A 19,686-nucleotide genomic window follows, 5' to 3' on the forward strand; every position below is an offset into this window, starting at 1 on the left:
GGCGGTGGCGGCGGTGGAGTGGGCTGCACCGTGCGGCGTATCTCGTCACGGACAGCCTCCGAGATGGCGGTGACACTAGGAGGCTACTCCACAGAGCGAAGCTTCTGCAGCTCTTCGCGAACGATGCTTCTGATGAGCTCTCGGAGGGAGGTGTTCTCATCCCCGGGCCTCGGCATGTGGCACTCCACAGCAGTGATGTTTGAGGAACGGCCGTAGTGCGCAAACCTCTGCTGCAGGGCGCGCTCCATGCCTGCCGCCTCCTTTGCAAAATCGGCGACTGTAGCCGGAGGATCGCGCACGAGCCCAGCGAACAATTGCTCCTTGACGCCCCGCATCAAATGGCGCACCTTCTTGGCTTCCGACATCGAAGGATCAGCGCGGTTGAAAAGCCGGGTCATGTCCTCCACGAACATCGCCACGCTCTCGTTTGGCTGCTGCGCTCTCGATTGCAGGGCCAATTCAGCACGCTCCCTCCGCTCGTTGCTGCTGAACGTATCCAGCAACTGGCGCCGGAAGTCTTGCCAGGTGTGGATGGCGGACTCGTGGTTTTCGAACCACGTCTTGGCGGCGTCCTGGAGGGCAAAGTAGACGTTCCGAAGCTTGCGGTCCTCGTCCCACAGATTAAATTCAGAGACCCTGTCATACTCGTCCAACCAGTCCTCCACATCTTCAAACTTGTCACCATGAAACGGCGCGGGCGTACGAGGCGAATGAAGAAGCAGCGGTGGCGAACTCACAGTTTGCTGGAAGGTCTGGCTGGCCACCGTAGAGGTCATCTTGCGGGATGGCGCGGCGAGGGGATTGTACTCGGGAGCTAAGCCTTTCAAGCGGCGGCTTGACTTGTGGACAGGTGTCGTGTCCAGGGGGTGTGGCTGAGCGCTGGAGGTTCCTGGGACCTCTTCGTACATAGATCCTACCCAGCACCTCCACCAAAAATGTCACGGACGCCGGTAGGACGTTCAATCCCTGGCAGAACAGTACCTGGCGAGCACACAGCGCAGAGCGTAGCCGGCAGGGCCTAGCACCGAGCAGAAGAGGACGAAGTACGGCGCGCGACAAAGGTCGAAGACAGACCGCACGGGGGAGCCGGTAGCGTGATGGCTAAACTAAGTGCGGCAATATGCAATTAGTCTTACATCTCGTGTAGCATTCTCCAATTTTTTTCTCAAAAAACATAACCTCTGGTGTGCTTTAGAGCACACCTCTTCTATATGAGTGCCCCAATTTAAATTTTGTGTTATTGTCATTCCTAGATACTTAAACAGAGTTACCTTTACCAAACACTTGTCACTACTGAAATATGGGAACGAAAGAACAGATTTCTTCGTTGTAATGTGCATGTACGTTGATTTATGTGTATGTGTATGTGTAGCGATGTAGTCTAATTTCTGTTTTCGCAGCTTACTTGAGTCATGGGCCGGCGCAGAAGCTCTAAGCGACATCAAGCCTCGCTGCGCACCTGGCATGAAGGTCAGGCCCAGATGGAAGCCACGCCCGGCGCCTTGTTGTCGGCCGGAGCGACGGTGGACTTGTCCTTTTTCTCTGCGAACAGCAAGCGACGGCGCGATCGAGGGTATAGCTCAAACAGGAATGAGTTCTGAAGCAATCAGGCGATTATGCGAACAGACCTAAGGACCTCTCGATCACATCGCTGCTAAGTGAACATCTTGCCTTCTTTCGATTTTCCCCATTTAGTTTCCCTTCGCCTTGTTAAATTCGATCACGGTTGGGTCAGTTGCGTGCAACGACAGAGTTGATGCAGCTGAGTCGCTGTTTGATTTGCGTCTCTTCACATCGTACTGGTCTGGCCTTCAATGGCGCGTGAGTTTCTTTCATTCGGTCTGTTGGCCGTCAATTGGTGCAGCTAGTGAGAGGCTGGAACCAGGGACAATCTCGTGGCCTGTTGCTTCCCGTTTTGAAATTGCCAACCTTTTGTCTCGCCTTTTTTAAGGAGTCAAAGACAGGCATACGCAGGCCACGAGAGGCATAAATGCTGACAAGTATTTAAGACGAATACATCCGAATGCTTGGGTGCACGCCATTAAAAAATGACCCCGTTCCATTCCCGAACCTTAAATTTTATTTTATTTTTTTATCATACTGTTAGTCCCACTGAGACTGTTACAGGAGTGGATTTATAAGCAAGATACTAATTAACAAACAGTAACACAAGGGTCAGCAATAAAGTTTAAATAAACAAGATATTAAAGCATCAATAAACGGTCACATCACGTGCGGCATAGTTGACGGAAGATAGTTCGCAATTCTGGTCTTCAAAGCATGCGTTGAAACACATCCAAAGCAGTACAGGCAATAGGCCCAGCATTGGAATCCGTATTAGCAAAGGCCGGCCTTACAAAGGAGCAGGATGGAACCATCCTGTCACATTCCTTTGTACGGTAACAAACCCGGTACACAACGAGCGGGAAAGAACACAAAAACAATAAAGACTGAACATGTAATCCGGTCTGGCTTGTTGATAGGACCGATGAGGCTGCGAGCTCAGCGAACTTTTCAAATGAAGCCTGGCAGTTATAGATTTATCCAGGCCGTTCCATTCTCTTATGGCTCGGGGGAGAAGCGAAAATTAATGTGTTGTTAGCACAAGAATATTCATTAATTGTAACTTCATGCTTGTGACGTGTCTGTCTAGAATCAATAAAACTAATGATAGTAGAAGGATCCATGTTGGGTGCGTTATGAATATTCTACAATTAAACAAATAAAGCTCGTTAAGACATCTACAACTGCATCCGACTCGAACGGCAACACCATTGGCAGCCGGCATACAGGTATGAGGTCGTCAGTAAAGATTGTGGATGTGAAACTTGAAATGCCCCGGCATTTATGCAATTTGCTACAGTACTGAAGTAGAACTTTTTGCTGGGCTAGTTGGTCTATTCTTACATAAGTGAAACAGCGCGAAAGAAGAAGCCCGAAGGTGAAACGAAGAAGGGACAGGGCAGTGCGGATAGAGGGGCAACCTAATGATTATTACAGCATTTTTTCTGCTCAAGCTTGGTGCGACGCCCTTGGTACCAGCATTATTCTATAGTTGCCAGCGTAGCACATCATATCAACCTTACCGATTTCATAACTCATTATAAATTTTGGGGGTGTGCTGATGATTAAAAACTAAGCATTTCCTATACCTCTGAACCAAAACTGAAAAGAAAATTGCAGTGGCTTAGTTCCGCTAAGCCAGGATATACGGGGCGGGAGGTACGTTTCCACAAATACCCGCCACAGTCTCATCGGATGACCATTCTGGAAATGCCAAAAGCAACGTGTCATATATTGGATTACTCACTGGTGTAAATTCATTTTGGTGCCACAGTCTGTCGCACACACTACACATGTGCCCAAACAGATTGTCCACAAAGTCTGCTTCAAATGTCCGGGTCGCAGATGCACTTTCGGAAACTTGAATGGTGTGATCAGTCACACGACGGGCCTTCACATCCTCTTCGGTTGGTTCCCGTTGACTGACGCCTTCTATAAGGTCCATATCGGCGGCTATGCGCCGTCTATTTCACTCGAGATTCTGGCGTTTCCGTTTGGCAAGGCGTTTCTCGCTCTGTTCGGGCGTCTCCGCTACTCTCTTCGCCTTCTGACGCTCATTCTCTCTTTGTTAAATGGCGAACTGCCAGGCGACAACCTCAGGATCGAAAGAGTTGAACTTTTCTTGTCTATACCACCGTTCAGCAGCGGTTGGACTCTCCTTCTGTGCATCCATATCAAGCGTTGCGATACAGCCGCCGATTACATCTCCGCCTTTTGTACGCAATGTTGCGCACGCGACGACGCGCAGTTCGGATGATAGAGCAGCGTGCGGCGAGGCGGCGGTGACGAACGCGGCGTAGGTGTGGGGTCTCTCCGGTTACGATAGTGTCGGCGCATGCGCACAACTGCTCACCTGCGTGACGTCACATTCAGCTTCGACGGTGGAGCGGGCGCGCGGCCGCGGCGACGAAACGCGCGGCGCACCCACTGCTCCTCTCCGGTTGCCATGGTAACGGCGCATGCGCGCAACTGGCCTCTTACATGTACCGCGAAATGGTCGACTGGCAGCCTAGTCTAGATCTTGCTACAAAAATTAATAATAATAATTGGTTTTTAGGGAATGGAAATGGCGCAGTATCTGTCTCATATATCGTTGGACACCTGAACCGCGCCGTAAGGGAAGGGACAAGGGAGGGAGTGAAAGAAGAAAGGAAGAAGGAGGTGCCGTAGTGGAGGGCTCCGGAATAATTTCGACCACCTGGGGATCTTTAACGTGCACTGACATCGCACAGCACACGGGCGCCTTAGCGTTTTTCCTCCATAAAAACGCAGCCGCCGCGGTCGGGTTCGAACCCGGGAACTCCGGATCAGTAGTCGAGCGCCCTAACCACTGAGCCATCGCGGCCGGTTGCTACAAAAATTCAAAATTGGTTTTTGGGGAAAGAAAATGGCGCAGTATCTGTCTCACATATCTGCGGACAGATTCATCTCTTTCAGGAGTTTTGATCTTTGATGAAATGAGCGTGAGGAAGAGTGTTCACCTACGTGAAAATGACATCAGGCTTCTGAGTAAAGTTGATCTGAACCGCGCCGTAAGGAAAGGGATAAAGGACGGACGAAAAGAAGAAAGAGGCAGCGTAGTGGAGGACTCCGGAATAATTTCGACCACTGATATCGTACAGCATAAGGGCACCTTTGCATTTCGCCTCCATAGAAACGCGGCCGCCCCGGTCGGGTTCTAACCTGGGTACACCTACTCCGGATCAGTAACCGAGCGCGCTAACCACTGAGCCACCACGGCGGGTATGGAATTGCTGGTAAACATTTTTTTACTGTAAAGTAAGTATATGAAACAGTGGGAAAAAATGGCTATGGTTTAGCTCTGGTCAACTCTAGTTTAATTGCGAAAGCTTCGTTTCCTAGGCGCGTCGTCTACGCAGCGTCTCATTCCGACGCTCTCGAGAACTGAAAGCGGTATCTTCCGCAGTTGAAGAGTCACTCCGGGACGTGGCACGACTACTTCTAGCCGCATCTTCGTTACGACGCTTCTCGAGTCGTGTGGCGCGTTCTTCTGGCGTCTCTTGAGCGCGTTGTCTCTTCCTCGCTTCGTTCTGTCGTTGTTGCGTCTCTTTCGCGCTCTCCATAACGGCTACAATACACTGAGGCGAAGCGCATATATATACCTCCCCCCCCCCCCCCGTCAGGCGACACCTCCTCTCCCTCTACCCCAGCGGAGCACATCTGGTGGAGCGAGCGGCGACGGCAGCGGCGTCGACAGCGGCGCCATCTGTTGGAGCGCGGCTGCGGTGTTGCTAGGCAACGGCGGCTCAAGGTCGTTCGTAGGCAACGGCATACGGCTGAAGTGCTCCACGAGCCGAAATGGCTCGCTGACTGGCGTAGTAAAGCTTTCGCTTTAATGTATGTATCCATCCAGATCCTCGATGTGGCCATTCATGTCAACCAGCAGAATAATATCGGCACCGTCTCCAAACTGCTTTATATCGTCATTGAGACACTTAACTATACCTTTGTATTCTTGCCTGCATTTGTCCCCTGACCCTAAATGAACAAGCCCTAGCCATGGCATTTTACCGGCAATTGTACCCGATACCCAGACATATCATTCGCCGGTTGATTTCATTCATTGCCAATGTGTTCTTTGGTGCATAAGCATACCTATCCTCTTCCCCTCTTCCTCTCCGTTGTTCTGTTGCTCCCTTCTCAGGTGTAGCCGTCAATAAAAAGTGGATCTGTTAGATTCCTGAGATGTGTGTCGCATAGCGCGTACACGCCTACTTCTTCGTCCTTTAACTGCTGTTCTGTTTCTAACCATTTCGCTCTCTTTCTACCCGTGATTTCGTGATAGAGAAGCCGTAATTTTTTGTGACACGATAGCCTAAAAGCTATCGCATTTTAAATGTATTTGTAATATTCAAACATTAGTATTCCATACACCTTGGGACCGATGTTGACACCCCACTGACGTCCGATGTTGGACATTCGAATATACGGTGAGAATCTACTGTGTATCCTCCACTGCTCGGGGAAATCCGTTTCCTCTTCCGTAGGAATATCGTAATCTCGCGTCTCCTCTGATAAACGTGGCTCCCTGTCACTCAACGTTGCACTGAGGCTGGCACAGGTGGAGGGACAAGAGGGAAAAAAATCACATGGACACCTAGTTACTACTTTGCGTCGTGTTGGCAATGCGATAGATATCAGAAGCTGTTGAAGCCTTCACCGAAAGTTACGTCACTTCCGGTCTGGTAAGGTCACCTCCCTTTTAGCCAATTGCGTATTGTATGAGCGGAGACACACATTTTCTCCCGATGAGGCTTTTAATGCTCTCGCATTACTAACACCCGGCAATTCTTGGGCATAAGCATTTTTGAGCGGTAAACCATTTATCAACGCAATTTTTTTTCCATAAAGTAAGATTTCACTACAACAATAACATATGTTCAGATCACCCGACGGCAGTCTTGAATTTTTTTATTAACATTTTTGCTATCGTCAAAAACGTCCCCCATTGTCGTGAAAAATAGCGCGAATTAGACAAGGACGGAAGGATGACACGCACAGACAGGCGCCGACCTGCAACTGAATGCTTATTGCTTGTAACGTGGAAATAAATGGCTAAGGCTCCAAACAACAATAAGAAACCAGGGGTGATACACACTTGTCCATGTACACAAAAAAAGTACCAAAATGATACAACATTACTGTCCTGCAGATAGAAATTAATTCTTTGCCTGACAACGCTAATGAGAGACCGCTGATACATGCATCCTTTAACCAGGCGATTTGAGCGACTTCAATAATTTCTCGAATTAGCGCGCTTGGGTGTCTACTCAACACTTGTTTGTCGGAATTATGGCTGGCAAGTTTTGCTTTCACAATCTCGGCAGTGGATGCCGAGATGCCCTTTAATTATATTGTGAACATTGTTACTGTGTTCCGCTTGTTTCCGCATGAAAGTGCAATGAAATAGATGACGCCTTCTTGGCATGCAACAAAATGATTCTCATGCTTTATGATGCACTTTTGTGGTGTGAACTCGGCGTTAATTTGTTTGCACAATTTTCCTAGCTTTACGGGTGCCGAAAAAACAACTCTTACGTGAGCTCGGTTGCCAATCTTCTTTATTTTATAGGAAAATTTATGAATCATTGGAACAACTGTTGTCTTTTCTTTTACCTTTGCGGATTCTGTCAGTTCGTTCTTTTTGTTTTTGCCTAATTTGTGAGCATCGATTCACATACGGACACGAACAGTTGCTTGGGATATCCTGCCTTCACAAGGCGGTCAGACTGGTGGTCGAAACTATCTTGTTGAGAGTAAATGCGTGATTTATTTAGAGCGCAGTAATAGCATGACTTAGCCGCGGCGCGTTTAACAAGCTTGGGATGCGGCGATGCGAACTGAAGCAGAGGCTTGTTGCTTCGCGGTTTATAAGACCAGCAAGCATGATTTGGCGTAAAGCTGAGTCTGAGGTCAAGCAATCTAATCGTGTCATTTTAAGGTAACTTCAGAAGTCGACGTGAGTGGATGAAGGCACTGGTAAAAATATCTTCAATCTGTTGCATGATTTCTTCAAAATTACGGACATTGGTGTCTAACAGAAGAAGCAAATCACCAACAAACCGAAAACAGTTGCAAGCTTATGACCCTTCTGATTGTCGTTGGAGCCTTCTGCCCTTTTGTGCGAGCAACAGATCACTAAGCACGGGCGCTCTGCATGAACCAATGCACAATCCTTTTATCTGCAGGTAAAGTTTATCATCCCAGATAGCAAATGTGTTTCCTTTAAATACACTTCAAGTATTTCTAAGAACCCTGCGACGGAGAGGCCTGCTTCAGTTTGGAAGGCAACAACGTCGTGTTTGCCGATGCATTCTTCGATGCACGAAAACAGCTCATGATGCGGCAGAGATGGCATACCAACTCGCCCATGCATCAGTCCTGAAGAATTCCCCATTGGTTTTCTATGGCAGCCTTAACTCTTCGTTGCGACCGATGGAACAATTTGAAAGATTTTGCCAGATATCAGAAGAATGGACCGTTACCTTCAATATTACCGTAACAGCTATACTACAATTTTTCAATTTTGTAAATTTTTGTCCGAAATGGCTTGGATGCGCGCGACATGCTCCCCAGCCTGCGTGGCTTTGCGCCCACGACAGAGACCTCAAACTCCTCTCGCCACGTGGGCTGGAAATGAGGAAGAAAAAAGGGGACAATGCACTGCACGCCTCATGCCGCTCATGACTACTTCAGTTCTTGAGTCACCTACGTAACGTAGCGAAAGTGGAACGGAGATTGTGCGAAGGCGAGAGGCAACTGTCCAACGATTCACTCACATTGAAGCATGTCTAGCCGCTGACTTGCAAGTAAGGAAAGGTGAGAAATCGACAGGTGTCCAGCTGTGAATAGTGATAAAGAGATGCGATACGGATAAAAAAGCTGGATGGCAAAGGTACGGCACTTCCGGAACAAAGGCAGAGATCTCAAGTGCCAGTGGGCAGCACGATAGTGTTTAGGGGACATGCTTGATACAGCTGCCGGTCGACGAGGTGTCGCTCAGCACGCAGCGTGTGGGCTGGATAATAGCCTGAAATTGCGCATCCGGTCGGCAACAAGTAAACAAAGCCTTACATAGAATGCTAATGGCCAAAAACTGTTAATGAGGGCCGGGTAGCTGCAGATCTGTTGAAAGACGCGGTGGGGTCATTGTGGTAGTAAAACTTGCCACCTTGAATACGCAATGTCACATGACCTCGAGCGTACCGGAATCTAAAAGAGCGCTAAAATTATTTTAATCCATAACAAAGGGAACGTCAATGACATTAAAATTACAGACCGGTCATCTTACTAGCTGGTTTCTACAAGCTGTTTGATAAAGTAATCGCCAACAGAACAAAGGTAACCATAGACTTCAATCAACCAAATAATCAAGCTCGCTTTCCTAAAAGCTACACTATCAGTCAAGTGGTAGAGAAATGCGCATAATATAGTCAACCCGTGCACGATATATAGCCTTCATAAATAGCGAGAAAGCATTTGACTAAGTCGAAACCTCAGCAACCATGCAGACATTACGGAAAACGCATGTAGAAGACTCATTTGTAAAAACACTGGAAGTTGTTCATAACAGCTGCGCAACTACCATAGCCTATATAAAGCCCCCAATAAAAATTAAGGGTGTCAGGTAGGAAAACATGGTCTCTCTAATGCTATTTATCGCGTGCATAAAGGAGGTGTCAGACATTTAGATTCGAGATAAAACATAATGGAGAATACTTTGGCAATCTACGATTAGCAAATGACATCGCCTTTCCCAGTAACTCAAAGGCCGAATTGCAAAGCATGATAGGACCGGCCACACAGAACAGTGGGCCTAAAAAATGGGGGGAACACTTAAGCTTCGCCTTAAAGGTATGACGTGATAGCGTAATGAGTTAATTCCTATACATGCAGAAGGTCATTCTCTACATTTATTTGACCGCACTCTCCGCGAGTTCTACCTTAGATGATTAACAACTGGACGCCCGACTCCAGTTGTATTCAACGTAGTGCTGTGCGCGTGTGTTTTTATTGCTCCATCATGAACTAATCACGTGCACAACCTGGATGCATTTCTTATTGTGTAAATAATTTGTACATATTACTTCTCCCCCTATCCTCTCTTCCTGTCCCCTCACCTCTTTCATTTCATTTCTCCATTCTGCCTGCTATCCTTTATTTCCGCTGCCCCAGCTCAGGTGCTTCAGTATCGATTGCAGATGCCGGGGCTAGCAAAAATCTTTTCCTTCCTTATATTATTATTTTAATAAAAACCACTTACCACTACTTTACATTTAGAGATCCCTGGGAGTCCTCATAACCTTCTTGGGGCAGAAGTGAAGGGGTTAAGCAATGCACCTCTACCCTGCGATGGCAGGTGCTCAAAGCGGTGGGCCTTGCGCGGCCCAGGTTGCTCTTCCCGAACAACCAGTCACTAATTTGACCGCCACCGGCCATGGTGGGCAGTTTAATCACTATCCCGTGGGCAGGTTGTGATGACGCCGCAAGGCCACGTGAGCTAGTTGGCCCACCTGCCATCCAGGTTGCTCTCAGGGCCCCACTTGCCAGAGTCATGCTCGTGATTTTTCGCTCACAACGCTGACAACGCCGACGCCGTATTTTCTGGGTATCGGGGCCTTTAACGCTACCCGCCGCGTTGGTTCAGTGGTCGAGGCGCTCCTATACTGAGCTGGAGTGCCCGGGTGCGAACCCGGCCGCTGCGGCCGCGTTTCAAAGGTGGTGAAACGCAGAAGACACTCGTGTGCTGTACGATGCCAGAGCATGTTAAAGATCCCCAGGTGGTCGAAATTATTCTGGAGCCTTCCACTACGGCACCTCTTTCTTCCTTTCTTCCTTCACCCCCTCCTTTATTCCTTCTCTTACGGCACGGTTAAGGTGTCCACCAAGATATGTGAGACAGTTAACCCTGTTTCACATGCAAGCTAAAATGCTAGCGAATCCTGTCGACGCAGCGGGAAAACCTGTTTCGAGTCGTCGCTGCGATGAGCGGCCAGGTTCCAAAAAGTTGGAAAGTTTCGCTGCGATGCGCCGCTCAATCGTTCAGTCGCGTGCATGTGAACCAGCCTTTACTGTGTCATTTCCTTTCCTCAAAAAACCATTTTCATTTCATTGTTTTCTTTAGCGCTATAGCGTGGTGGTGCTGGCAAAACATTATTGGGTGCACTGGGGCGGGTTTTAGAGAAGAGTGGAGTGCCGCGAATATTTCCAGTGTTTGTTCGTTTTTCAAATCTGCCGCGACACAACCTTATCGCTTTGTTTGCGACGCAAGAAGCGACTAGATTTATCTCGATTGATCGCAGCCAGGCAAAGCTGATTCTACGTTGTTCCGGAATGTTCTAGTAACTTTGCGCCCTTTATCTCGAATGTTCGCTATCAGCTTTAAATTGAGCACGGCCGACAGCGGCGGGCATTCTGTTCGACGACCGCCGAGCACGCTTGTCGCTTCGCCGCCGCCGAGTGATTCCGTCCATTTTGGGTGCAAGTCGGCCCAATAAACAGTTCTTTTCGAAGACCCTTTCGTCCGTCTTCATCGCTGCTTCGACTGCTGTCACCACTATGTGACAACTGGTGGAGGTGCGGGGTAGCCTTCCATGTTTCGGACGTCCCCTTCAAGTCGTGAAGCCAGCCCTGAGTGCTTCGCACCCGACGACGAGCCAGCAGCTAAACGAGCCAGCCGACGTCTCCAGGGAGAGGAGTTCGGGAAACTGCCGGACCGCACAAGACAGCGAAAAGACGCGGCTACGAGCACCGCAACCTCGCCGAAGATATCGACACCGATCATACTGCAGCAGCCGTGGGTGCCGCCAACTTTCAATGGATCCCTATGCGAAGACCCTGAAGAATGGTTGGATCAATTTGAGCGCGTGGCGTCATTCAACAAGTGGGATGATGCGGCAAAAATTGGACACGTGTTCTTCTCATTGGATGGCTCCGCACGCACGTGGTACGAAAACTACGAGTCGTCCCTTACGACATGGGAGCTATTCAAGAGAGAACTATTGAAGGTATTCATGAGTGTCGAGAGGAAAGAAAGAGCTGAACGACTCCTCGAATCCAGGATCCAGCTTACGAATGAGCCCGTCCGCGGTTACGTCGAGGAGATGAAGCGCCTATTTCGCCGCGCCGACCCCGGGATGACCGAGGAAAAGAAAGTTCCGTTTTTAATGCGCGGCGTAAAAGAACAACTCTTTGCAAGCCTCGTCCGCCAGCCGCCAAAAACAGTCGAGGAATTCATGCAAGAAGCCTGCACGATTGAGAAGACCCTCGACGTCCGAGCTCGACAGTACAATCGTCCTTCCTCTGCCTGTGCAATCCGTTCGGACACGCCGGCCACCACCAGCGACAGCTTGCGGGAAGTTATCCGCGAAATCGTCCGAGAGGAGCTACGCCGATTACTGCCATCCTCCCCACAGCCACAAGCAGCGACTCTCATGGACGTGGTACGGGAAGAAGTGCAACAGGCACTTGGCACCCCGACGGCCACAGAACCCCAGGCCATGACCTACGCCGCTGCAGTAAGGACTGCCCAGCCCCAACGACAACCCCCACGTCCTCCCCAAGATGAGCCACTTGTTCCACCCGCCCAGCCTATGACCGACGCTCAAGCCCCAGGAAATGCGACGCCTGGAGGACTTCCGACAACCGGCCGTTGTGCTTCCATTGCGGTGAGGCCGGCCATATTCTTCGTCACTGCCCGTACCGACGTATCGGTCTTCGAGGATTTGCCGTTAACGCCCCACGACCACGCTTCGGACAACGTCCGCACGAAATCGACGAGTACCTGCGTCGAGAAGAGTACACGCCGAACCGCTTTTCGCGCTCACCATCGCCGTCAACCTCGCGCTTTGCGTCGCCACGCCGCAGCTACGCAGCCGCGGTACGAGGAAGGTCGCCCAGCCCCCGTAGGGGAAACTAAAGGCAGCAACCTCTGGAGGTGAGGTTGCTCACGAGCTAAACGCCGAAGATCCTCCACCGACCACGCCCCATGAAGACGCTGCACCCGCGACGCCGCATGAAGAACCGACACTCGCTGCACCGACGCCGCACACAATGAAAACCACGACGCAAGCTACCTTGAAATCGATGCCGCCACCCAGAGGAGCTTCGACCACACGCCCAACCCGTGACTCGCATACGCGACGAAGCCGTGACCCGACGCCGAGAGCGACATGCAATGCAAGACCCAGGACCTCCGACCTAGAAGTGACTATCGACGGCCGGAAAGCTACCGCTCTAGTCGACACAGGAGCCGATTACTCGGTGATGAATGGAACATTCGCTGCGCAGCTCAGAAAAGTCACAACGGCTTGGGACGGCCCACAAATTCGCACCGCTGGGGGCCACCTCATTACGCCATCAGGACGATGCACAGCGCGAGTGACTGTCAAAGGACATACCTATCCTGCGACCTTTGTTGTGCTACCGCAATGCTCCCGCGAAGTGATCTTGGGTATGGATTTCCTTAATGAGCATCAGGCGATCATCGACCTGCGATCCAAGCTGATCACGCTTTCGACGTACGAAGCCATCGCTTCGATGAAAGCTCGGGAAAATCACGTTGCCCTAAGTGTCCTGGAGGAAGAAGTGAGCGTCCCACCCCGTTCAAGCGTTATCGTGACCGTAGGCGCCACGAAAGCCATAAACACTGAAGCCATCATCGAGGGGAACATGCAGTTGCTACTAGACCGAGGAATCAGCATCGCAAGAGGCATCGCACATTTCCGCAATGGCCAGGCCGAAGTACAGCTGACTAACTTCAGCGAAGAATTCCGGCATATTAACAGAGGAACGACGATTGCTTTCTACGACGAAATATCTGACGTACGAGATTCCTTCGCCCTCTCCGACCCCTCGGCAGAAGATCCGCCTGACCAAGAGAACTCGCCCACTTTCGACATCAACCCAGCCCTGCACCGGAACAGACAAGACCAGATCCGCAATCTGCTTCAAAACTACAGTGAGTGCTTTTCGACATCGCCGAAGGTGCGACAGACGCCAATTGCCAAGCATCGCATTATAACAGACCAACACGTACGACCTCTCCGTCAAAGCCCCTACCGTGTGTCTCCACGAGAACGACAAGCCATCCGGGACCAAGTCGAGGAAATGCTTCGCGACGACGTCATCCAGCCCTCAAACAGCCCATGGGCGGCACCGGTTGTTCTAGTGAGAAAGAAAGACGGCGCACTTCGATTCTGCGTGGATTACCGCCGCTTGAACAACATAACAAAGAAGGACGTCTACCCCCTCCCCCGCATCGACGACACACTGGACCGCCTCTGCAACGCCAAATATTTCACATCGATGGACCTTAAGAGCGGCTACTGGCAAATTGAGGTCGACGAAAGAGATCGCGAGAAGACAGCATTCATAACTCCGGATGGGCTGTTTGAGTTCAAGGTGATGCCATTTGGTCTCTGTTCCGCACCAGCGACGTTTCAGCGAGTAATGGATACAGTGCTGGCAGGCCTGAAGTGGCAGATTTGTCTGGTATATTTAGATGACGTCGTTGTCTTCGCCTCGAACTTTGAAGAGCACCTCAAAAGACTTCGAACAGTACTAGACGCAATCAAGTCGTCTGGCCTAACCTTGAAAGCAGAGAAATGCCACTTTGCCTACGAAGAGCTGCTGTTTCTAGGCCACATCGTTAACAAGGAAGGAGTACGCCCAGACCCGCAGAAAACAGCCGCTATTGAACAGTTTCAACCACCGGCCGATAAGAAAGCAGTGCGCAGATTTCTCGGACTATGCGCATATTACCGACGATTTGTGAAAAACTTTTCGCGCATCGCCGAGCCCCTGACCCAACTTACGAAGGCAGACGTGCCGTTTAAATGGGAAGCGCCGCAAGCAGAAGCCTTCAAAGAACTTCAGCGTCGTTTACAGTCCCCACCGATCCTTGCGCATTTTGATGAAAACGCCGATACTGAAGTTCATACCGACGCCAGCAGCGTGGGACTAGGCGCCGTTCTCGTTCAAAAATGTGACGGGCTGGAGAAGGTCATCGCATACGCTAGCCGTTCCCTTTCCAAGGCCGAGGCTAACTATTCGACCACTGAGAAGGAGTGCCTTGCCATCATCTGGGCTACGTCGAAATTCCGCCCCTACCTCTACGGACGGCCGTTCAAGGTGGTCAGCGACCACCACGCGCTCTGCTGGCTTGCCAATTTGAAGGATCCCTCTGGCCGACTCGCTCGATGGAGTCTGCGTCTCCAGGAGTTTGACGTCACCGTCGTTTACAAGTCCGGACGCAAGCACACTGACGCCGATTGCCTCTCACGAGCCCCTGTAGATGCACCGCCGCTGGACGACGATGAGGACGCCTTCCTGGGACCCATCAGCGCAAGCTCTTTTGCTCAGCAGCAACGCTCGGACCCCAACCTAAAAGGCCTCATCGAGTACCTGGAAGGCAAGGTTTCTTCACCCCCCGCTTCATTCAAGCGAGGACTGTCTTCTTTCTGTGTGCAGAATGAGGTCCTTCTGAAGAAGAACTTTACAGTGAACAAAACAGCCTACCTCCTTGTTGTACCTACTTGTCTCCGCGAAGAAGTTCTACAGGCTTCACATGACGAGCCGACAGCTGGACATCTCGGGTTTACTCGCACCCTCCGCCGCATTCAAGACAAGTATTACTGGCCCCGACTGTCTGCCGATGTCGCACACTATGTGAAAACATGCCGAGATTGTCAGCGACGAAAGACTCCTCCCACACGACCAGCAGGATTTCTGAACCCCATTGAACCTCCCTCAAGACCCTTTCAGCAGATTGGCATGGACTTGCTTGGCCCTTTTCCAACGTCAACATCTGGAAATAAGTGGATCATCATAGCGACCGACTACCTGACCCGCTACGCCGAGGCGAAAGCCCTACCGAACGGAACAGCAGCAGAAGTGGCCAAATTTTTCGTGGAGTGCATTCTTCTTCGACACGGCGCCCCCGATGTGCTCATCATGGACAGAGGAACAGCATTTACGGCGGAACTCACGCAAGCCATCCTGCGCTACAGCCAAACCAGCCACCGGAGGACAACTGCATACCATCCGCAGACCAACGGACTGACCGAGCGCCTGAACAAAACCATCGCCGATATGCTCGCTATGTATGTCGATGCCGAACATAAAACCTGGGATGTCATCCTGCCTTACGTCGTCTTCGCCTACAACACCGCAGTGCAGGAGACCACCCAGATGACGCCTTTTAGGCTCGTCCATGGCAGGGATGCCACGACCACGCTAGACGCCATGCTGCCCAACGTTACAGAAGAAGAGAACGTCGACGTTGCCGCCTACCTTCAACGCGCAGAAGAAGCTCGAAGGCTTGCCCGATTACGGATCAAAGATCAGCAGCGGTCCGACGCCAGACGCTACAACCTACGAAGACGCAACGCGGAATACAAGCCAGGAGACCAAGTCTGGGTGTGGACACCCATTCGCCGCCGTGGATTGAGTGAAAAGCTTTTGCGCCGCTATTTCGGTCCGTACAAGGTTCTTCGTCGGCTGGGTGAACTGGATTATGAAGTCATCCCTGACGCAATGACTGCATCCCAGCGACGCCGCGTACGACCAGAAGTTGTCCATGTAGTCCGTCTGAAGCCGTATTATGCGCGCTAAAGGCCGCGGCATTTCCATGCTCTATTTTCGCAAGATCCGTTTTTTTCCCTTACTAGTCGCATTATTTGTTTTAATGCATCGGGTCGATGCTTCTTTGAGAGGGGAGTAATGCCGCGAATATTTCCAGTGTTTGTTCGTTTTTCAAATCTGCCGCGACACAACCTTATCGCTTTGTTTGCGACGCAAGAAGCGACTAGATTTATCTCGATTGATCGCAGCCAGGCAAAGCTGATTCTACGTTGTTCCGGAATGTTCTAGTAACTTTGCGCCCTTTATCTCGAATGTTCGCTATCAGCTTTAAATTGAGCACGGCCGACAGCGGCGGGCATTCTGTTCGACGACCGCCGAGCACGCTTGTCGCTTCGCCGCCGCCGAGTGATTCCGTCCATTTTGGGTGCAAGTCGGCCCAATAAACAGTTCTTTTCGAAGACCCTTTCGTCCGTCTTCATCGCTGCTTCGACTGCTGTCACCACTATGTGACAGGTTTCACCGCTCGCTCCCTTGCCTCGGTGGTAGTCCTCATTGCGGGACACTATGGGCGGTAGCCGTTGCCCGCCCTCTTTGAATTAGAGCCCTCAGGGACTCCAGGTCCCAGGAGTCGGACAGGCGCGCCTCCAAGCCCTCTCTCGCTGGCTGATTTACGTTCTTCATTTCCGGATTTTTCTGGCTGGCCCATAGCATATGACATGCGTCTGCACACATCTCACAAAACTTACAGTACCCCGAAAAAGTCGGGTCTATGCGTTTTAGAATCACAGGGCTTAGAAACGACCCCGTTTGCAGCCTTCTGATGTGTGAGTACTCAGTTCTATCCAGGCCCTTGGCGGGCTCTGGGAACGTCTGCCTACTGAGTCACTGATATGCTGTAATGTCCGCATATGTGGTAAGCGGATTCGATACAGGAGTCCCGACAGAGTCTAGAAATTCAGTGGAGTCCGTCAAAAAAAAAAGTTTTGAGGGCACTTAAGTCTGCTTACGTGCAGGAATGCGAAACCATGGAACTTTCTAGAACGTCGGTTAGTTCCACGATTGCAGTACGCGTTGTATTTTTTAACTTTTATCTGTAGTTACTTTTCTTTTGTTTTAGCTCTTATTTTATTTTAATTCCTTTTTATTGTTATTTGCTTTTTATCTTGTTTTATTTTTATTTTATTTATTGTAGTTTTGGTGGCGTCATTCGAATGACAGGTGAGGCGGACTCTTGAGGCAAATAACGCTTTCGCCTTAAAATATGAAGAAATATAAAGGAATGTTCGGCAGTCTAGGATGTAAACAAGTGTTAACAACAGGGACCGAATGATTGTAAGTGGTAAGGAAATGCGCCAACTTTGGTGGGGGTAGTGACCGCAGATCGAGGCTACAAAAATGAAATACAAATGATAATATGAATGGGGTGGAGTGCATTTCGAAGGCACCCTCAGCCGATAAAAAGCAGTTTATCAATATCCCTCAAGAAAAAAAAACATAAAATAACCGATAACCTAGCTATGAACCAGAAACGTGGAGGCTGACAGGAAAGGAGAATGACAGGTGTACCCTTTAGGGACAAGAAGCAAGCAGAGCAGGTCAGGGAACATACGCGAGGTAACGATATCTTTGTCGAAATCAAGGAGAAGAAATGGGCCTGGCAAGGCATGTAATGCAAACGCTAGATAACCGCTGGTCCTGAAGGCTGACGGAGTGAACTCCAAGAGAAGACAAGCGTAGCAGCGGTCGGCAGAAGGTCGGGTAGGTGGATGAGCTCAACAAGTTGGCTGCGATAAGGTGGCAGCAGCTGGCACATGACAGGCTTAATCTTTACTGCACCGGTGGTCTACCGATTTGAGCATCGCCATCACATGCGAGAGGTGCGAGGTTCGATCCCCTGTGCCGCCCGGCACCCACGATGGCGCAATGATACAAGCTTTTCCCTGGCCTGGTGCTCCGTGTCTTCGAGGCGAAGTATGCTTTGGAAAAGGGTATTCGACCGCACTTAGAGTAGATGAAAGCACGTTGTGCCATGGCGCTCTCTGGCCACAGATGCCCTTACGGCATAAAAATTCACCATCATTCACACGGCTAATCGGAGGGATGTGGGAGAAGGCTTTGTCCTTCAGTGGACTTATAATTAGGCTGCTGCTGATCCGCGACCGTGAAGAGGTTTCTAGAGGCACCAGCTGTGTATGCGCAGATGACCCCGAGGTGCGCACTCCTGCCACTGCGCAGGGCCCGGATTACGGAACTCGCTCCGACCGCTCTACAATTGAGAGCGCTCTAAAATGCCCGCTCCTATTGGTCGCCGGCGCCATTTTGAAAAGTTGCGTCACGGGAAGCTGCAATGGCGTCACGGACAAGAAAAAACGCATGACATTGAACACCTAATTATGCCCGCGGTTTTAGACTGTTTTTTGCGACCGCGAAGAGTCGATCTACAGAGTTTTAGAGGGAAAATGGCGGCGGCGGCGTCTGCTGTTTATTGGTGGCGGAGGCGGCAACGTCGGCGCCAGCAACTACGAAGGACGGTGTACGAGGACGCGTATGACTTGCCGGACGAGCTGTTCCGTCGGTTATTTCGACTCGATAAGGAGAAAGTGGAGTGGTTGTGCGGCGAACTTGCAGACGAACTGCGAGGCGTACGGACGAGCGTTTTGTTGGTGCGGCGGCAGGTGCTGTGCGCTCTCCGTTTTTTTGCCTCCGGGGGCTTTCAAGTGTGCGTCGGCAACGAGCAGACCTTCGGCCTCGCACAACCGACGGTGAGCAAGTGCGTGCGGCGTGTGGCTGAGGCCAACTGCAAACTCGGCGCACAGAAGGGATGGGTGCGTTTCCCGGCGCACCCCGAGGAAAAAGCGGCAGCGAAGGCGACCTTCCTTTCCCACGGCACCATCCCCGGAGTCGTCGGCTGCGTCGACGGCACGCTGATTGCCATAAAAGCGCCGCGGGGAGACCCAGCGAACCGGACAGAATTCTGGAGCCGCAAAGGATACTACGCGATGAACACCATGATCGTGAGTAGACTGGCTTTCTGACCGCATGGGTTCGAAAGCCGCGACCTCGACAGTGGAAGTTCACGTCCAAGATTGTCTGCCTGTGTTTCTCGCAGATCTGCGACGCAGACATGAAGATCCTTGCGGTCGACCCTCGCTGCCCGGGGTCTTGTCACGATGCCTTTTCTTGGCGCTACTCACGGCTTCGTCGGAAGGTGGAGCACGGGCTGCTGGAGGATGGAGAGTTTCTTCTGGGTAAGCAGCACTTCGACAGCACGTATTAAGCTACAGCAGTGGCTCATACCTAAAAGAGGCGGGTTATAACATGGATGACATGCAACAATATGATGTATCGTATTTATTTTTGTGTGTTTACTGTTACTGCTGGTGCAGAGGCACAAGAAACATTGTTATAAAGTGAATCGTATTTCAAGCGTAAAACACCAAGGCAGAAGAGGTGTGCACATCGTTATTGTCGTGTAAGATATCACAGTACATCATTAACCTAGAAGGCTGTGCTTACAGA

At 50.7% G+C, this 19,686-nt stretch overlaps 1 protein-coding gene across 4 annotated transcripts in view; it reads right to left on the reverse strand.

Moving 5' to 3' along the window:
- LOC144130123 (uncharacterized) overlaps positions 1-19,686 on the reverse strand; it is a 161,829-nt gene that overhangs the window by 36,243 nt on the left and 105,900 nt on the right. For 2 of the 4 annotated variants that reach the window (XR_013313979.1, XR_013313978.1), the window contains exon 4: positions 1,406-1,542. Coding sequence is in view for 2 of the 4 variants with exons in the window: in XM_077664135.1 (XP_077520261.1) it covers positions 1,460-1,542 (83 nt within the window). In the remaining 2 variants the exon portion in view is untranslated. The remainder of the gene's footprint in view (positions 1-1,405; positions 1,543-19,686) is intronic. The other 2 variants (XM_077664135.1, XM_077664136.1) reach the window with 1 other exon arrangement.

This window comes from Amblyomma americanum, chromosome 4 (genome assembly GCF_052857255.1).
Source record: "Amblyomma americanum isolate KBUSLIRL-KWMA chromosome 4, ASM5285725v1, whole genome shotgun sequence".
NCBI lineage: Eukaryota > Metazoa > Arthropoda > Arachnida > Ixodida > Ixodidae > Amblyomma > Amblyomma americanum.